This window comes from Capricornis sumatraensis, chromosome 21 (assembly GCF_032405125.1).
Source record: "Capricornis sumatraensis isolate serow.1 chromosome 21, serow.2, whole genome shotgun sequence".
Classification (NCBI taxonomy): domain Eukaryota; kingdom Metazoa; phylum Chordata; class Mammalia; order Artiodactyla; family Bovidae; genus Capricornis; species Capricornis sumatraensis.
In genome coordinates, this window is record NC_091089.1 from 48,904,234 (window position 1) to 48,925,261 (window position 21,028).

Sequence of the window (21,028 nt, forward strand, 5' to 3'; positions counted from 1 at the left end):
CACCACCCAGCGCAGAGGGGTTCATAGCATATTGTTAACACATAACAGCCAAGGGTGCTGTGAGGACAGCTTTCCAGTGCGTCCTCTGGGATCCAAGTAGAAAAGGAAATGATTCCCTCAGATTCAAAGTAAAACACATTCCGAGAAAGGGATGTGGGTAGGGAAAGGCATGTCATCGAGGTAACACTTGTTTTTATCTCTAAGAAGGTGGCAATTCAGATGAAAAGAAATGTCACAGCTACAGCAGAGGCTTAGTTTAGGTTGAGATCTGAGCCTGGACCAATATCACCCAGTAAGGGAAGGGAGAAGGGCATTCAGAGACCAGCCAGACAGGTAAGAAGATGTATGGAGAGAGTAACATGGAAACTTACATTAGCATATGTAAAATAGATAACCACTGGGAATTCGCTGTGTGACTCCGGGGAACTCAAACCATAACAAACTCTGTAACAGCCTAGAGGGGTGGGATGGGGAGGGAGGTGGGAGGGAGGTTCAGGAAGGAGGGGACATGTGGATGCCTATGGCTGGTTCATGTTGCTATTTGGCAGAGAACAACAAAATTCTGTAAAACGATTATCCTTCAATTAATAAAATAAATAAAGAAAAGAAAATGGTGGTTCCAAAGCAAAAGAATGAGGGCAAGAAGTGTGTGCTCAGGCTGGTGCAAATTCTGCAGAAAAGAGCCTCATCAATGAGGAAAAGGTGACTGGCACACACAGGAAAGAAACCCATGGCCTTGGACACGGAAGCTGCACCCAGCCCCCTGAGAACAAACACCGGAGTTACAGTTCTGTTCAAAGCCGGGAAGCTATCTGATTCACACTCGGCAGGGACAGCTGGATCCAGCAAGAGCAGAGAGGACCAAGCCCCGCGGATTAGTAGCCAGATTAACTAAGCAAAGGGAGAGAAGAAGGACCAGTTGAGCCCAGCCACAGGAGAGCACGTACATGGATGTCTGATCACACTGTCAGACCAGGGGAGGATTTGAGCGTGAGACTCAGGGTGAGGGTGCTGCGACTTTGAACAGCGGTGCCACTTATTAGCTGAGTGAACTCTGGCAGGTTGTGTAACCTCTGTGAGCCTCAGTTGCCCTCTCTGAGGAGTGAAGGTAATTATAGACTCTGCCTCCAAGGTGCCCCCTCACAAGGCAAGTGTCCAACAAGGGACACTTTGTTCTGCTGATGGTGATGAGGGCCATCACCCCACACTTACTGTCCAGAGGCTCCTCCACTTCCTTGTAGACTTGCCTTAAAGACCCATCTCTCATGTATTTCTCGGTGAAGATGTCATAAGGGACCAGTTCTCGAATGGTCTTCTTGTCATCCTCTGAAGTGGCAAGCCATCGATCACAAGGGAAAGTCAAGGTCTCTGTACCCTGGGGTGAGGAGAAAGGAGGAAACTGAGCCCTTCATGTGGAAACTGCCAACTTCAGTCATTCATCACCCTTGTCAGCACTCACGGGGACGAAGGCCGGGGATGATGGAGCCCCGCTGATAATGCAAAAGCCCCAGGGGAGGCCCCCAGCCCTGCCCCAATTCCAGCAGATCCAGTCTTACTTAAAGCACTTCCAAACCATGGCAGGGGGAGGCTCTGGAAGGTGGAATTCCCCAAGTCACTTGAAAATGGATACCCGAACCCCATCCCAGAGACTAAGACTCAGCTGGCAGTGAGGGGAGAGTCTCCATTTTAAACTTCTCCCAGCTCACTCATACCACAGCCATGACTGACAGTTGCCTCCTAGGTTTAGAATTCTGTGGTTTCAGGAATGTTTTCCAAGTTGTGTGGGTGTCTGTCTCTCTCTGAATTGACCTTGAGTTGCAGGAAGGACACACTTGGTCACTCACTAGTAGCATGGCTTTGGGGGTGAGGAGCAGAGACACAGCTGCCCAGACCCTTCTTCTTGAAGGTTTTCAAAGATTGTGCCTTGGGCCTGCTTTAGCTCCTGCACTTGGCGTGAACTGGCTGAATCTTCCTTAGATGATTTTATCTCAACTTAAAAAGGCTGCAGTTTCTTATAAGAAATCGGACTTGAATCTCTTCTGAAAAGGGACAAAAGAAACAGCAGGATGGACCAGTTAGAAACTCACATCTTTATCTGGGAGGAGCCTGCGGATGTCCACGTGGGAGCAGTGCCAACCAGGATTCATGCCCGTATTATCATGGCCAATCCGAATTTTTTCAATGATTTCTCCCACATCTTCTAACTTGGGGAAGGAGAAAATACACCCAATATTGGCTGAACGGTCCAGGAAAGTACAACCTCAGCAAAACCCTGCCTCCCGAGGGCATCTACCTTAGAAGCCCTTTGAACTTCCAAGGGTCACTTTCTCCCAGTTAGACCCTCCTATTTGGTCAAACCAGCCCCTGCTTTCCCTTCCTTACACGTGCTGTGCTCACACCTCCCTTCCTCTCCCCAGCTTAACATCAGCCTAGACTCCAGAACTCAGTTCAGTCAAGCTTTGGGAGGCTGTGCCCCTTTTCACGGTGGAGCCCAGCCCCCAGTCTTCTGTTATTAACAGAGGCTTGAGAGCTGAAGATGAGTTCTGGTTCTGCCCAAGCCCTGTCTTGCTAGTCTGACCTTCTCCTTGGCCCCTCAGGGCTGCTTCCATCTCCAGCCCCTCCTCTTCTGTGTCATTCAAATTCCAGTCCCTCAAGCCTGACATTTTCTTGCCACAGGGCCTTTGCATCAGCCCTCCCTGCCCCTTCCCTTTCTTCTTCTTTACCTAAACCAGTGTTTGCCCAACGTCATCATTCAGGTCTCAACTCAAGGATCATTTACTCAAGGAAAGCCCCTGATCACCTTGGTGGTTTAGTCACTAGGTCATGTCTGACTCTTGTGACCCCACGGACTGTAGTCTGCCTCCTCTATCCATGGGATTCTCCAGGCAAGAATACTGGAGTGGGTTGCCATTTCCTTTGCCAGGGGATCTTCCAGACCCAGGAATTGAACTCAGGTCTCCTGCACTTCAGGCAGATTGTTTCCCAACTGGGCTATAAGGACCTGATCACCTTAAAAAATTCAAATCTGTTCATGATAGGGTCTGACAGCATCCTATCACTCACTCTCTCTCTCACACACACACACATACACCAGCACTTCTCACAGTCAGCACTTTGCATTTACTCGTGTGAAACCTTCTGTTCCATCACAGATTGTTATAAGGGCAGGCACCACGTCTGTTTTGCTCATCACAGCATCCTCAAAACCCAGAACAGAGCCCTTGACCTCGGTACTCAATACCTAATGGCAGAAAAGATGAAAGACTGCTTCCTCATCTGCAAAATGAGTGTGACAAAGTCAGCTGGGCTCTCTCACACCTCAGCCACCAAGGTGTGCAAGAAAGTCCCCTTGAATGAAAGAGCGATACGTGCAGGCATGGAGAGTCCCTGAAATTCAGGAGGTGCCGTCTCTCATCTCTCCTGCCTGGACCCTACGGGCACACAGTGCCGGAAAGGGACTCAGCCAGGAGTGACTGACTCCCAGATCCTTTCCTCGGAGCCTTTGAAAGAAGAAGCAAGGTGGTCAGACACAAGGCAAGGCATCCACACAGTTGGCACCTGACTCCTTGGCTCTCTCCGTCAGGCTGCCCTCCATCAGGCCCCACTCCAGGGCCTCTGGGAGCCTCGTGGGCCCCTCCCAGGTCTCGTGTGTTGTGTTCTTCCCTGAAATGGAGCTGTAGGTGTCAGTTCACGCCCTGCCTCATCCCTATGGGGATCTGGGCAGTCACAGGTGGAAACAGACAACCAAGTTGGGGTAAAGGGAAAAGAGGGCAAGGAAACAAAGTAATACCCAGACACCCTGGCTCATGGTTGGTCCACAGAACTCATGTCTTCAGCATTGACAGGTCAAGGTTAAGGGTGTGCAGACTTGAGCTTCCTGGCAGCCCCTCTGCAGAGCTTTCTGCCTGGCCTGCTCCATCAAGGACTCAGTGCTACAAGGAGATGGCACGTCAACCCCAGGGTAGATGAAGACTCCTGATGAGTGAATGGCATCTGAATGAGTGATTGAGCCATTCACCAAAGGTGGAGCCTCTATAAGCCTAGACAGATGTGACCTGGGAATGAACTGGAAGAGCTCCCGGCACTGCACACCCTCCACACACACATACCCATGACAGCCGTGGCCCAGCCTATCAGCATGGCCTGAGGAATGTCCCCCTGCTCCCACTCACCCCCATCCTTCCCAGCTATAGCCCCACAAGCTGCATGATCTAGACAAGTCGCTTGACCTTCTAGGCCTTAACTGCCTCATCTATGAAATGGGGAGATTGCTCAGCCAAAGGCAGGGGGCATGGGCAGGGCAACCCTTCAAGGTCACTTCTGGGTCTAAGATCACAGATGTGTTTCATTTTGTCAACAATTCTCTCCTTCCAAGTGACCACTATGGCACCACTTTGCTGGAGACGCCTTGAGTTAACAAACTCCCTACCAGCCAGCTCAACCACACTTCATCAGAGACGTGGTGTCCCCTGCGAGCTCCTGGACTTTCTGAATCATTACACAGAGACCAGTGAATGCACGGGGCCTCACCCTTTCACAACAGGAGAAACAGGAAGCTCCGGGCAAGATCGTGACTTACAGGATCTGCACTCAAGGACACTGAGCTGCCAGGCAGCTGGCAAAGGGGACAGTGACACCATCTGACTCTTGGAATGGTGATGAGGACTAAATGAGGTGATACATCCCAAGTGCCAAGAACAAGGCTGGCACATGGGGAGTGCCCAGTAAGTATTAGCTATTGTTATTTTCCCAGCAGATCTGTGTGTCTGGGGACGAGGCCACAGAGAGAGTGGGCTTGCTCGTGAGTCAGAGGCTCGTGAGCAGAGCCAGAATCCAGGGTTATGAGCTCATTCACAGTCCAGCATTCCTCCTCTTATCTGAAGATCAGTGGGAAAAGAGAAACAGAGACAGGGACACAAAGCAAGCTCATTTGTGTCTAAGCCCTCACACTCCCCCCAGTACCCAGGTAGATATGGAAAGAAAAAAAAAAAAATGCAACAAATTACTGGCAAATTATAGCTGCCTTTTAGGCAGACTTCATTGATGAAACTTCCCGGAAGCCAAGGTGTGGTCACACTCAGGCCTCTGACAGTACCGGCTGGGATGACGCACGCACCAGGACATCTCGTGGGTGAGGTGCTGCTTCGTCTGGGTAGATGAATCACCCTTGAATTCTCCTTGTTAAAAAACCTCCACCAAGGTGGCAACCTTCCCACAAGCGCTGACTGCTCCCGGAGAAGGTGGGGACGGGAAAGGGAGCTCCCCGGGGCAGACACAACCCGAGGAAGCAAGATGGGGCTCTGTGCTTTGTCTCCCACCAGAAAATAAGCGGCACATCTCCCAAGCTCCCTACTACCTGGAGAGCCCAAGCCCCTGCCCCTTGTCCTTCAGAGTCACCCCCTTTAAAGCCTGTTCCATGGATCCTATAGCCAAGTTACGTCACTCTCCTATCCCCTCTTGTCAAACCTCAAGCCACATGCTATGTTTCCTTCCATCTCTGGCCCTCGGCCATGATGTTCCCCTTGCTAGGAAGGCCTTCCCTCCTTGGTCCCTCATATGCCCACTTTCAGGTCCAGCTCAAAGCCACCACTTCCAGGGAGCCCTCTCTGGTCTCTGAACACCTACAGCACACTCAGCCAGCCCCAGCATTTGCCCTTATGGGCTAGCGGATGGCAGGGGCTAAGGGCACATATTCTGAGCCAATCCTCCAGGCATTGAATCCTACTTCCACTATGCCGTGGCTGTGTGATTTCATGGAAGCTACTAAACTCTCTGTGCCTTGGTTTCTCCATACTTAAGCATGGATAATCATAGCACAGAGTTGCTCTCAGGGCTAAGTGACCCTATGACAGGGGCTTCTTGCCCCCAAGAGCAGCTATGATGATGATCCCCAGACTCTCTCCTTAGCCTCGTGTGAGATCTGGGGTTCCCGAGTTGGACTGCAAGCCCCTTGCAGGCACGGTCTGGGTCCTCTCCTTCCCTTGTCCCTCCCACCCCGCCTGGCACGGAGTGGAGCACACAAGGAGGCATGGGATGGGTGTACAGAATACCCAGGTGTGGATGCGGTGACATACACCCGCAATAAGCATCGAACAGCAAAACTCTCAGGCCAGAGCCCAGGGGGAACTGAGGAATACATGGGATGCCCTTTTGTATCGGCCATAGCTTGACAGATAAGCAGGAGACAATAATGTGATGAGGAAGTCTGGGAGCCAGCTCTCTCCACGGCTCTGCTGTTGGTAGAACTGGAGACGGCCCCAGTGGAATAGTGCCTCTAGTTTCCTTAAACACTCATTGTCACCTTTGACTCAGACACTGGTCCTGGAGAGGGAAGGTTACTGTCCTCCTGGCTCCTCAGATGCACTGAAGCTCAGAGAGATTGGATGAACCTCATGCAATGAGGTTCTAGTGAGAATGATGGTTCCAGTGAGAACCATCTCCCTCACTCACAACAGCCCATCAGATGAAGGGTGCATGTCAGACTCTGGACAAAGGCTCCTCCTCCTTGCCTTCTGGTCCAGCCCACACCCCTGTCCTGACTCCGCTGGCAGCCTGCCTGAAGCCGGTACCTCCATTATGAAGCGGGAGGCGGACTTCCTCTCGAAGAACAGCTTCTGCTCCCTCTTGTTGGTGCACAGGTACTTCTGCTGGGTGCACACAGCATCGCAGCCATAGATGATGATGAAAATGTTGGCGTCTGTCCCAGCGGCAAAGACATCACTGGTGTAGAGGGTGATCTCGTAAGGGACAACTGGGGAGGGGACAGAGGGCAAAGTCAGAGGGGAGGTGAAAATAGGAAACGAATGCAGGCAGGTCAAGCTCTTCTTCAGCACCACCGCTCTGGATCTGTCCCTTAACTGGGAGCGGCTACCCAGGGGCCTGAACCTTCATGTGGTTGCCTAGCAACCCAGGGTGGAGGGAGGTATGTCGACATGCCTTGTGCCCATCGAAAACCCCTGTCACCTCAGACTAGGGTCTCCATGGCTCTCCCATTACCAAGCTAGTACAACAGACTGGGTGAAAGCACAGGCTCTATCTAGCCTGACTGTGTGACCTGTGCAAGTCACCTAGGAGCCTTGGTTTCCTCATTTGTTACAGCATCCTCAATGCAGTCCTTGGCTGCAGACATCCTATACACAGGAGCATTATGTTTCAGGGGACAACCACCAATCAGATCGGCCAGTCTACAGTGGTGAGAGTCCTTTCTCTTCTCTTCTCACCCCTTCTACTACTCACTCACTGGCTCCACACTGCCCTGCCCCTCCCCGGCAATACAGACTTTCAGATGCTGATAGAGGAAGATGTGTCAAAAATTCACCTAATTGTTCCACTTTCTCCTTTTCTTTAGCTGGTAAAGGAATTACATTTAGCTTCTTTTCAAGTTCTTTTTTCCCCCCAATCAAGATAAAATCTTACAACAGCGATTTCTTTGGTGTGTTAATGACTGGAGTGAGGACTGATTAAGGGGTTGATAATGACCCTTCACTGTTAGACTTTGCAGAAGGAAATGGCAACCCAGTCCAGTACTTTTGCCTGGGAAATCCCACGGACAGAGGAGACTGGCAGGCTACAGTCCATGGGGTTGCAAAGAGTCGGACACGACTGAGCAGCAACAACAACAACAAATGTTAGACCTTATCTTTTCTCCTTTTTGAGTCTTACAACCACCCTACACTATTATCTCTACTTTGCAGACAAGGAAACTGAACTCCAGAGAAGTCAGGCTCTTTGCCTGATGTCATCAGCTCGTTTGGAGTAGAAATACATCCCGTATTTCCTTTCCGTGGGTCTAGAGCTCTGTCCACAGCCAGCACAGGGCCCGGGGAATTCCCAAGGGGGGCCTGGCCAAGGGTCAGCCCTGGATGAGATACTGGGAGTTGGTGGGTGGATGAGGAGGTCTAGGAGGAGGCCCAGGCTTGCCCCGCAGGACTCCTACATGGTGTGTACCGCCTTGTCTGAAGCTCCGCGTGGAAAAGGTCCCTGACGATGGTGCCATCATCTTCATTCTTGGCCAACCAGCGGCCACAGGGGAACGTCATGCACTTTCCAAGGGATGGGGCGTCCACCTCTACCCAGTCTACAAACCAGCCTGGAGCCTTGCCTGGAGGGAAGGAGACACAGAACCCATCAAGGACCTCTACACAGACAGCTTTCTGTGCACAACTTCAGGACTCCAAGCATCCTTCCCTAGTCAAAGGCTGGTGCCTATGGCTCCACCGTGGACTCATCATTCCTTCTGCTTACAGCAGTGTGGACTGATTCTTGTGTACTCTACCGGATCCTACTCTGGGCTGCTGTCAGTGAAATGAGCAGGAGGGAAGGGATATGGAGAAGAGATGACAGGAGGCAGAGTCTGAGGGGAGGAAAGCAGAGAACTGTCCAGGGTGGAAGGCATTCCAAAAAGAGAACCCAGATGCCAGAGAGAGCCTGTGTTAACAAGGGCTCCATACTTTCATCCAGTGGCAGGGCGACATGCTGGGCTCCCTGGCCTCAGTTTATGATTCATGAAGGGAAGGGAAACCAGTGAAGGACTTATGCTCCTCCCCGGGAAAATGAGTGCTCAGGTTTAAAGAAGGAAATGGAAGGCAGGCAGAGACCTTGTCCCTCAGTCCCAGGGGCAAGGAGAAAGGCCTCCTTCCTCAGGCTCACGAGATATGGTTTGAAGACCAAAAAAAAATGAGTCCTGCTTTACTGAGAGAGAACAAACTTGGGCACAGTATTAGGGGGTTCTGGGAACAACTGGCTCCATCCATGGTTCTAAGTGGAGCCCCCAGACCAACAGCCTCAGCATCACCTGTGAGATATAAAATCTCTTGGGTCACATCCCAGACCTACTGAATCAAAGACTGGCTGCACACCAAAATTTCTGGCTGTGGGGTTTGGGGAGAAAGCTTTCAAAATCACTGGTGTCTGGGCCCTACCCTGATCAATTAGACCAGAATGTCTGTGTGCCGCCATGAAGGGACTGAGGAAGCTGTGTCATTATGGAAAGCAGATGACATCCAAGCCTACCCTAGATTCTTTCCTAGTCACCCATGGGGACCTGCCCATGGTCCTCACGTTCTCAGCCAGGAACAGAAGGGAGGGAAGCCAGACCTGTGTTGTCATGACCAATTCTGACTTTCCACAGATCTCCCAGGTCCAGGGTCTCCACTGTGAAGATTTCAATGCTATCCCTCTCAAACTTGTCACTGTTGGTCTTGGAGGATTTCAGGAGAGTCATTCCTGCAACCAAATGACCCAAACATGACTGGCTAGGCCTGAGGCCTTCAAACCTAGTCTGATTACCCCTCTTAGTCTCTCCTCCTAATGAGCAAATTTCTGAACTTCTATCAAATTTAGACTATACAGTTACTATCTGTGGGGCATTTTTGGTATTTTGAATGTGTGTGTGTGTATGTCCTTGTATGGAGCTTTGCAATAACTCTTTGACATGCATATTTTTATTTCCTACTTTTCTAAAGAAAAGGAGACACACCCACAAATTAAGGGCCTCATCCAAGATCAGCGGGGAGAAAGTGGTGGGGCCCTAAGCACACCCTTCAGGTTTCTCCACGTGGGGAGGGAGCCACTCTTGCATGTTCCCTGGAGTGAGGAAACAGGGGCTCCCCTGCAGAATGGGGCATGTGGCAATTCTCTGGAGACTCTTCTCTGGATGACAGAAGCAGGATTGGATTCCAGCACCCCTCACCAGCCACCTCACATACATGCTCTGACCTAGGGCTCTGAATGTGGTGTCGATCTGAAATTTAAGGTAGTCCCAGGGTCATCACCATCCCCTCCTGCCTCATTCTTCAAGTCTCCTTATCCCTGTAAGTCCTGCCTTATGTACATGTAGGAAGTCTTTTGATAATCATAGACTTACTGCAGATGATTTAAGTGCAGAGTCAGACAGACCTTGGTTATTGTCTGGGTGGCCTTGGGCAAATTACTTAATTCTCTGAGATCTGGTTTCCTCAAATGTCAAAAGGGGTGGCTTTGGTGCCTTCCCCATAGAGGAGTTGTGACTATTTAATAAGATGATGACTGTTGAGTGTTGAAGAATGTGCCAAACACATAGAAATCCCTTGGCAAATAAAAGCACTCTGTTAGGCCCCCTCAATTTCATTGACTATGGTTCAGTAACTATTGCAATGACATACATTTGTAAGTTCCAAGCTGATTCACTCATTATATTTGCATTATTTAACCTATTAAATGATAATCATATTAATAATAAATGCTTTATTGTCATTTTGTCTCAAATATTTTACACATTCAATTTCATTAAATCCACAACTCTATGAGATATCTACTAATTTAATCTCCACTTTACAAAAGTGTGTGTGTGTGCTCAGTCATATTAACTCTTTGTGACCCCATGGACTGTACCCCACCAGGCTCCTTTGTCCATGAAATTTTCCAGGCAAGAATTCTGTGTTGGATTGCCATTTCCTATTCCAGGGAATCTTCCCAACCCAGGGATCAAGCCCTTGTCTCTTATGCCTCCTGCACTAACAGGCAGATTGTTTACCAACTGCGCTATCAGAATATGCTACAAATGGGGGAAACTAAAGCAAAGAGAGGTTAAGCCCCTTTCCCAAGGTCACACAGCTAGTAAGTGGTATGAAGGGTGAAGTCTTTCAGTCATGTCCGACTCTTTAAGTGGTATAGGAGAAATTTAAACCAATTAGTCACGCTCAAGTACACAAGACTGATTTAGAATATGAGCATCTCAAAGTTGGTGATTACAAAGTCAGGTTTCACCCCTTCATTCTTCAGCAATGCTTAGAATAGAGCTTTAGGAGTAATGAGAAAACATGTGATGACTACGTATGTGAGGAACTGGTTCCTCTCTGAACTCAGAGTGGCTGGACAGGTGGCCCGAGTGGACAGCTGACTCCAGCGCATATGCCACCTTCTGCGATGGCCTTGACAGAGGCTCCAGAATGACTCCAAGATTCCCTGAGCCTCTCATATCAAGAGCCATGGGACCCACTGGCTGAATCTTACTGGAGGTTGGGAAGAGCCACCACTCCCCAGGTCGTTACTGAGATAGAGTTACAGCTGCCTCTGTGTTTAGAATAGAAGGGAAAGGCTGGCAAAAGACACAGGGCAGAGACCTCTCACTGTGCGGACTGAGGAGCTCCTTCAGTATAGTTTTGAAAGGCCCCCACAGTGATGCCTCAAAGAAGGGCGCAGAAAATTGTTAAACAAAACAAAATAAACACCTTCCAGGAAGGCTGGACAGAGACTTGGGCGCTATCACCTGGGGAGAGGATGCTGAGGGGAAGATGATTCTCACAGCTCCCAAACACTTGTAGGGTGTAGAGGCAGCAACGAGGGCCGAGAGAGGACTTAGAAGGATTTAAAAAGAATTTTAAAAGAACATTTAAAAGAACAAGGAATTGCCTTTCTCTCTTGAGGTCAGTCACATGTAATCTTTCAAGAGTCAGAGGCACGCAAATGTACAAAATAGGGACAGGAAAACCTCTCCAATAAATGGTGCCGGGAAAATGGATGTCTACAGGTAAAATAATTCATTTGGACCCTTCTCTCACATCATACACAAAAATCAGCTCAAAATGAATTACAAATTTAAATGTAAGACCTGAAACTATAAAATGTCTAGAAAAAAAACATGCAAGGAAAACACTTGATACACTGGTCTTGGTAATGAGTTCATGAATATGACACCCAAAACACAGGCAACAAAAAACCAAAATTAACAAGTGGGATTACGTTAAACTAAAAGCACAGCAAAAGAAACTGAATTCTGTAGAATGGGAAACATATTTTCAAATAATTTACCTATAAGGGGTTAATCATCAACATATATAAAGAAATATACAACTCAATAAAAAAGAAAATCTAATAACCCAATTAAAAATGAGCTAAAGACTTAATAGACTTTTCTCCAGAGAAGACATAAAAATGGCCAATAATATATGAAAAAAGTATTCATTGTCACTAATTATAAGGGAAATGTAAACCAAAACTACAGTGAGATACCATCTCATACCTGTCAGGAGGTTACTATCAAAAAAACAAAAGACAACAAGTGTTGGTGAGGATGTAGAGAAATTGGAATCCTTACCCACAGTGGGTGGAAGTCCAAAATGATGTAGTTGCTCTGGAAAATGGTATGAAAGTTCCTCAAAAAGTTGAAAATATAACTACCATAAGAACCTGCCATCTCACTTCTGGGTATATATCCAAAAGAATGAAATCAGGTCCTTGAAAAGATAGTGGCATGCCTATGTTTGCTGCAGCACTATTCACAATAGCTAAGACAGGGGATAAAAATCCTAACTGTCCATTGACAGATGAATGGATAAAGAAGATACGGTATATACATACAATGGAATATTACTCAGCCTTGTAAATGGAGATTCTTCAATATGCAACAATGTGGATGGTTCTTGAGGATATTATGCTAAGTGCGATAAACCAGGCATAGAAAGACTAATACAGCGTGACTCCACTGAAATGAGATATCAAGGTCAAATTCATAAAATCAAAGACGGGATTGGTGGTTACCAGGAGCAAGGTGTAGGAGGAAATAGGGAGTTATTTGGACAGGGAGGCCTGGCGTGCTGCAATTCATGGGGTCGCAAAGAGTGGGACACGACTGAGCGACTGAACTGAACTGAACTGAGCTGAACCATCAGGCATAAAGTTTCAGTTTAGTAAGATGAACCACCTCTAGAGACCTGTTGTACACCGTGAACCAACAGTCAACAATAATGTTTGTACATTTAAAATTTGGTAGGAAAGCAGATTGCATGTTAAGTGTTCTTCCCACAATACAATAAAACAGTAACGAAAATTTCTTAAATGACTTCTTAAAAAAGAAAGTGAGAGACATGACCAGGATATCTCTGGAAAGTTCCACTGTCTCTTCCAGTCTCCCTCGAGAGGAACACGGGTGAATGTGGCCTTGCATTGCTCTCTTACCAGTGTCATCTTGAGTGCCAAAGAGTGTGATGAAGACATTGGCATCGGTGCCAGCATTCTTCTTGTCCCCAGTCTTTATGGTCACTGAAAATGTGGTAGATTTATCTGCCAGGAGAAGAGTGTGGAGAAGTGAGTGGTAGATTGCACGTCCCGTGGAGGGAGGAGGGAGATAGCATATTGAGCACATTTCTCTGCTTAGGCTGACTGTTTCTAGGAGTCACTTTCCTTGCCGTATGTGTTGTTCTGTAGTTGCCTTTAGTCTGGAAACTTCCAGAAGGCAGAGATGAGACTCCCCACCCCTACTTCCAGCTCACACAGGAAACCCTCAATCAGTAAAGTTGTAGGATGCTTAAGGAAGACTTGGAGTGACTGTGGGGTTCAAAGAGTCATCAGCCAGGAACCCTGGTCTGACTCCTCCATGTTGGGAAGTTTTAAGGATGCGAGTTTCAAGGAAGGGAGCACAACCATCCTAGCAGTCTTGAAAGTTCATAATTCCCCTTGACAAAAATATTCGTATTGGGAGTCTATAATGAGCCGGGAGGGGAGGACACAAGACTAAGTCAAAGGAAAGGAAAGTCGCTCAGTCGTGTCTGACTCTTTGCAATCCCATGGACTGTAGCCTACCAGGCTCCTCTGTCCATGGGATTTTCCAGCCAAGAGTACTGGAGTAGATTGCCATTTCCTTCTCCAGGGGATCTTCCCAACTCAGGGATCGAACCCAGGTCCCCCACATTGTAGACAGACGCTTTACCGTCTGAGCCACCAGGGAAGTCTAAGTCAAAACCAGCTGTAACTATTCTGTTCTATTCCATTCCATTCCTGATAATAACTCCATGCTAAGCCATGCACTTTGCAGCCAGCCATATGCTAGACATGTGAGAACACGCCCCTGTCACCTTCCCATTCTTGCCACAGAAGAGTGAGAGGGCAGCTCAGATAGATTCCCAGAGGAGGAAGTGCCTGGAGTCCACAATGGAGAGGAAGATGGAGACCTAGCTGGGGAAAGACAGAGGGGAGGGGTGCTGGAGGGAAGAAATCAGCTCTAGTTTAGGAAACCTTTCTGCTCCAGGGCCAGGTTGTCGAGGGGGGTGCTGTCACCACCTCTCCCACCCTCCTCCGCGCTTGGTGGCAGCACATAGGATTCGTCCACTGGCAACAGCTCCCTGGACAGCTGGCCATCGTCCTCCTCCACGGCCAGCCAGCGTTGGCACGGGAAGTAGTACCTGTGCAGGAGGGGAATAAGGAAAGTTTGGGAATGTCTCTTTGAGAAAGTCTCATGAAAGAGCAGTCATGGCTGAGACACAAGAGGCCCTCATGGGGCCCAAATGCTCCCCTGTCTGCCCCCACACCCCAGCACTGCTCTCCCATCCTACCTAGGAATCACCCCACTAGTTGCTTGCCTGGTGGTGGTTTAGCCGCTAAGTCGTGTCCGACTCTTGTGACCCCATGGACTGTAGCCTGCCTGGCCCCTCTGTCTATGGGTTTTCCCAGGCAAGAATGCCGGAGTGCGTTGCCATTTCCTACTAGAGGGGATCTTCCCAACCCAGGGATCAAACTCAGCTCTGCTTTGCAGACAGATTCTTTACCAACTGAACTACAAAGGAATCCAGTTTGCCTGGAAGTCAATGCTTGCCTGGAGTAGATGACAAACATGGGATGTGGTTTCCATACACCACATGGAAAAAGGCTGTGTTAACAGTGCTTGGAATCAGGGTCACATAGGAGGAATCTGTAGAAAAAGGGGTTTCTGGGGATTGTTCTGGCCTTTTCTAGAATCAATCTATTAGCCAGAGCTACTTTGGCAGAGAATACTGTACACAGGAGGTGCTTCATACCTAAAGGATTGTAATGGAATGACCCACTTAAGCTTCTGAAAGATTCAAAGAATATGACTTTAAGGAGCTGGCACAGCAGACAGCGGACACCATCCAGGGAAGGGAGGTCCAAGTTAAACTCCTCAGTGGAGAGGCTGAACCCAGTGCAAGGGAGGAGCTGGGATGGAAGGGAAGGCAGGACAAGGGCTGGGAGAAGCAGCAGAGAGTGGGGACTAAGGACTCGCCTCTAGAGTCAGACTGGGTTTGAATCCTGGCTCTGCCACCTACAGTCCCATGAGACTGAACAAGTTTCTTTACAACTCTTTCTGTGAGAGTCGCCAGATTTAGCCTGCAGAATCACAGGACTCCCAGTTAAATTGGAATTTTAGATGAGCAAGGAATAATATTTGGGACACACTTATACTAGAATATTATTCTTTTACTTATCTGACTTTCAAATTTAAGTGGCCATTCTACATTTTATCTGGCAACCCGCTATAGAATGAGGATAATGTCGCCTATTTCAAAGGCAGTGGTGAGAATTACATGAGTTAAACATTTTTAAGTGCTTAAATTGCCTGGCTGTTGGTACATTCTTGGTTAAAAATTCACTAATACTTTGATAGTAATGATGATGACAATGGTGATGGTGATACTTCCTTTCTTTGTCTTCAGCCCAAGCCTGGGATTTCTGGAGGCTGTAGGATGGACAGTTCACCATTGGGCCCCTGGGCTCGCAGAACAACTCAGAGGGTTTGGGGACAGACCATCTCTAAGTTGGGGCTGCTGCACCCCATCCCTACCACTGTCCAGGTGCATAAGATGCATTCAGAGATGAATCAAAGTCTGGAGAGGCTGGGAAGAGTGTAGACTGGGGGTCTCATCCCTTTCTGAGCCCCACACCCTCCCACAGGCCTTACTGCCTCCCATCAGCGTGTGAGAGGAGCAGGGCCAGTGGCGTGGAGGTGCAACTGTGCTTCGAAAGTGAAAGTGAAAGTCACTCAGTCACGTCCAGCTCTTTGCAACCCCATGGACTAAACAGTCGATGGAATTCTCCAGGCCAGAATACTGGAGTGGGTAGCCATTCTTTTCTCCAGGGGATCTTCCCAACCCAGGGATCAAACCCAGATCTCCCCCATTGCAGGCAGATTCTTCACCAGCTGAGCCACCAGGGAAGCCCAAGAATACTGGAATGGGTAGCCTATCCCTTCTCCAGCGGATCTTCCCCACTCAGGAATCGAGCGGGGGGTCTCCTGCATTGCAGGCGGATTCTTTACCAACTGAGCTATCAGGGAAGCCCTCCCATAGCTATGCATCAAGGGATATGGATTTAAAGGGTGGGAGAAGCTCAGCCTTGAGAGAGACAAACTAGATTGCTTTGAAATTAGTGTTTAAGTGAAAAATGCATATTGTTCCACTTTCAGCCTTTTAAATGTATGAATGGAAAAGTTAAATTTTTCTTCAACCAAATAATTTATGAATAATAGGCTTTAGTTCTAAATTATGGCCAATTAAAGGAGAGAGACAGAAATAAAGAACAGAGTGGGGTTGGGGCCGCGGAGGTGTAATGAGAGTGTGGGAGGCTGGAGGAGGGCAGAGACAGAAGGAGACAGAGGCATAAGGAGCTGGAGAGACTTATACTAGGAGACAGAACAGTCAGCAAGACAGAAAGGGGCGGGCGCAAGCCCTCCCACACCCGCGAAGAGCGCATGCGCAAGGCATCAGCGCCTGTCTTCTGGGCGCATCACCCCTGCTGTCTTTGAGGGGAAGTTAGAGGTGCTCAGCACGCCCACTGCAGCAGCATCGCGGCCCGAGCCTCCGGATCCCGCTCCCTGGGGGGAGAACCGGAGCCAGAGGTCGGACGGGCCTGAGTGCCGGCCATTTAGCCTCCACCCCCAATGATGTCAACAAGCACCCACAGGAGGTCTAGCGGAGGACTGGACCTCTGGGCCAGTGTCCTCCCCTTCCTCCCACAGGAGGAATAAATCCTGCTCCAGGGGGCCTGGGGAGGCCACTAGGTGGCTGTTTTTCAGGAGCGAAGGAGAAGAGAGGCGTGCAGGTGTTGTGGCTGGGTGCCCACCACTCCAGCCAGGGCAATGGAAGGAATAGGCAGAGCTGGGGTCAACAGGAGATTTAAACTGAGTGTGGAATCAAAGCTCGGGGCCCCTAAAAGGTTGAGTTTCACTTGAAAGTAAAACTGGAATGAGCGGATTGCACACTGAAACCTGTAAAATGTATTTAATGCGTGGCCTTTCCCATTTTGTGCATAAAGGCTGAAGCTCATCAGATACGCCCACTGGTGTTACCGGAAGAGCGCAGTGACAGCAGAGTGGGTCTAGGGCTCAGGGACTCTGGGTTTGCGCCTCTGGTCTTCCCCTAACATGCTGCATGGCCCCTGCACCCCAAGTTTCATCACATTAAGGCTGGGTGAAATCATCTGTCAGGTCTTTTCTGTCTCAACATTCTGTGAACCTCACACCGCCCCCCCGCCCCAAATCCTGGAGGAGTGAGGGGTTTTTGGAGAATATCTTCCTGTTAGGTGAAACTTACGGAGGAAAAGAATTCAAACTTTTTGATCAACCCTCGCTGGAAAGCCCACCCAACATATTTGCCACTTGTAATGGAATTCAAGAATAACATCTGTCTTTCACAATTCAGGATCTTATGAGATCAATCAGAACAGGAATCTATGTCTTAGGGCTCAAACCAGAGGTGGAAAAAGGCTATCTGATCGAATGTGGACAGAGCTCAGAACACTAAATACATTCCTAACTTCTGTGGCATTTGCTTTCTTCCTCTCTGAAGTTGAGTGATTTGATTTTATTGCAGATCTATATAAAAAAATAACTAAAGTATTAGAGGAGGAAGGAAGATGTGGCAAACCTCATTTAGTCAACAAGGAAGGGGGCGAGGAAGCAGCAGAGAGAAGGACTTAACAAAGACGCCCTGATTCAAGACAACACACTCCCAAATGTCCGCCCATTTCTGTTATGTATTCAGAAACGAAAACATCAGAGATTCATAGCTTTAGAGGTGAGGAGGACTTTGAATTTTTAAGTGTTTACTAATGTACTTGGAATCTCTGGGCTGTAAGGGGTCTTTAGGACCCAGTGCACAATTGGTCACATCTCCTCCCACTGTAAGGAAGAGCATGGAAACACACTGAGGAAAAGCCTCTACCAGCCTGGATGTCTGAGAGATCACAGTGATTCTCAACATATATGCCCCTGATCCCTTCCCCCCGTGACATGTGTTATAAGCAAGAACTAAGCTCCCATTGTGTGAGGCCACTGACATTTTAGGGCCACTTGTTATCTAGCAGAACTTAGCCTATTCTGACTGATACAACTTGGGATACCACATGGACGTGATTGTCAAATAAGTGGTCGCTGAAGTGATGAGAAAGGAAGAGGTTGCCCAGGAGCATGTATCTGAAGTGTCTCTGCCAGAAGTCAGGCAAACTGAACACCCCAGGAGCTCAGAGTCTCCTCACCCCTTGCGGTGCACAGTCACTGGCATACACGGGCACCACAGGAATCAGTGGAATCGAAAGGCACGGGGCCCTCTTCAGGTGAAACGTTCTGAATTCCTCCTTCAGAATTCCTGCCACAACTCCTAGGTTTCTTACTCAGCCACTATTCTTTTCTTGAAGATGCATTTTCTCTTTTCCATCAGCCCCTTTAGAATGTGGTGCCTGACGTCACCCCAAGGCTCAGGAAGTGTCTGAGCAGAGCCCGTGAGAGGAGAGGTCCGGCTCTCCTCATTCCTAGTGTGATGGGACTGTCAACGTGAACATCTACCTGACCCTTTTTAAATGTTTTTCTCCAGAGAGGCCAGTGGTGGAGCCTCCCAGGCTAGAGTCCCCAGACAAACTGTCTCAACCTCACAGTTCGCTCCCTGCCCAAGGGACTAGCGGCCTCCTTGTATGAGAGGATGTGAGTCTGTGGGTAAAGCCCCGGTCAGCCCATGGGAGACCTCAGACCCCAGGACAACGCACTCAGAGCCATTCACAGCTGCAAACCACCATTAAAAAGACTTTCCACATCATTCGATCACGGACCCTGACAGCTTGAGACTCCTCTAAAAGACCTCAAGCACTCTCTATGTGGAAAATAATTATTCTTTTTTTTTTTCTGCAATTGAGTTGCAGATCAATAAATCTTTGGCCTCCACTTCCCCCAGTCCCCTCCTCCTGGGGTTTCGAGCTCAGACTCAGCTGCCCTCCAGAGCAATGGTCTCAGAGGCCAGAAGGGCTTCAAGGGGTCCTGCTGACACTCCGCTGAATCTGTCCAGCTCTGCACATCAGACCCCTGGGGGCACTGTGGCTCTGTCTGGGTGACCTCACGGCGGCGACAGGAGCTCTGGGCATCACACCCTCTCTTGAGCCTGTCTGCTCAGAAAGCATCTCCCGAGGGGGCCTGACAGCAGCTGACGTCTCCCTGCTCCTTCCCCCCAGCTCCCATGCTCAGCTTCAGCAGGGTGCCCATGGAATGGCGCCAGCCAGGAGCCTGGATGTGTTCTCAGTGTGGCTTTTGAGCCCCTTCACCCTGTCTTGCCACCCTCTCCAGTGTTCTCCTGTTTCCCATCCTCCATGATCCTCACGCCCAAGAAACACACAGTGACCCACTGCATCCCGTGTGTGCCCCCTGGCTCTCCACCTCTGTGCCACCTGAACCACATTTTCCAACCACTTTTAATGCCCTCTGTTTCAAGCACTCAAACATCCAAGAGCTGCTTGTTCATAAAGGCACATCTTTTTTTTTTAATTTTTAAAATACTTTAACAGCCACGGGTGTACATAAGTTCCCAATCCTGAACCCCCCTCCCACCTTCCACCCCATATCATCTCTCTGGATCATCCCCATGCACCAGCCCCAAGCATCCTGTATCCTGTATCAAACATAGACTGGCGATTCGTTTCTTACATGATAGTATACATGTTTCAATGCCATTCTCCCAAATCATCCCACCCTCTTCCTCTCCCACAGAGTCCAAAAGTCCTTTCTATACATCTGTGTCTCTTTTGCTGTCTCGCATACAGGGTTATCATTACCATCTTTCTAAATTCCATATTCCATATATATGTGTTAGTATACTGTATTGGTGTTTTTCTTTCTGGCTTACTTCACTCTGTATAATTGGCTGCAGTTTCATCCACCTCATTAGAACTGATTCAAATATATTCTTTTTAATGGCTGAGTAATACTTCATTGTGTATATGTACCACAGCTTTCTTATCGATTCATCTGCTGATGGACATCTAGGTTGTTTCCATGCCCTGGCTATTATAAACAGTGCTGCGATGAACATTGGGGTACACGTGTCTCTTTCAATTCTGGTTTCCTCCAGTGGGATTGCTGGGTCATAAGGCAGTTCTATTTGCAATTTTTTAAGGAATCTCCACACTGTTCTCCACAGTGGCTGTACTAGTTTGCATTCTCACCAACAGTGTAAGAGGGATCCCTTTTCTCCACACCCTCTCCAGCATTTATTGCTTGTAGACTTTTGGATCGCTGCCATTCTGACTGGTGTGAAATGGTACCTCACTGTGGTCTTGATTTGCATTTCTCTGATAATTTTCCAACTGCTTTTAATGCCCTCTGTTTCAAGCACTCAAACATCCAAGAGCTGCTTGTTCATAAAGGCACATCTTGATGCCACCTTGGATAAAAGAGCAGCCTGACCACCTACCATCACACCCTTCTCCCCGGTCCCCTCAATGTTCTAGGTTACCACGCGGAGACCACCAGCACCTGCTCGCCCTGCAGTCCCTGTGCTGTCCCTGCCTCCCTGGCTGTCAGCTCCTCAACCACCCTGCACATTCTCCTGCCCCATTTCCTAGCTGTCAGGCCACTTTTAGATGTTGACTCACTGGAACCTTCCTGCTCAGGGAAAGAACGGATACTGCCTTTTACTGGATGTTGGGCTCCCTGACACACAGTACCTCACTTAGTGCTTGCAATGATTTTGTGAAAGAGTTTCTTTATGCCCATTGTATGGATGGAAGAACTGAGACTCAAGAGGTGACTGCCCAGACCACACAGGCAAAGAGTGGAAAAGAAAGGAATTAAACCTGAAGTACCTCCCATCATAGGTTTCTGCTCTTCAGAGGTGGTGTCTGAGCCAGTTGCTTAGCTGGCAGCACTTAGCATGGCTCGTGTTTGTTGAATGAATGAATGAATGAATGAACACATCAAGCATAATTTTATCTATTAGTTGACTTAATAAGTATCGATGGTGTGCCTATTACGTGCCGGGCACTCTTCTAGGGACTGGGT

General features: G+C 48.7%; 1 protein-coding gene across 2 annotated transcripts in view; it reads right to left on the minus strand.

The window, feature by feature from the left end:
• LOXHD1 (lipoxygenase homology PLAT domains 1) overlaps positions 1 to 21,028 on the minus strand; it is a 196,761-nt gene that overhangs the window by 63,588 nt on the left and 112,145 nt on the right. For both annotated transcript variants that reach the window (XM_068993866.1, XM_068993865.1), the window contains exons 22-28: positions 13,993 to 14,159; positions 12,937 to 13,041; positions 9,097 to 9,225; positions 7,937 to 8,101; positions 6,570 to 6,751; positions 2,088 to 2,204; positions 1,213 to 1,375 (exon numbers count right to left, since the gene is read on the minus strand). In XM_068993866.1, the coding sequence (XP_068849967.1) occupies positions 1,213 to 1,375; positions 2,088 to 2,204; positions 6,570 to 6,751; positions 7,937 to 8,101; positions 9,097 to 9,225; positions 12,937 to 13,041; positions 13,993 to 14,159 (1,028 nt within the window). The remainder of the gene's footprint in view (positions 1 to 1,212; positions 1,376 to 2,087; positions 2,205 to 6,569; positions 6,752 to 7,936; positions 8,102 to 9,096; positions 9,226 to 12,936; positions 13,042 to 13,992; positions 14,160 to 21,028) is intronic.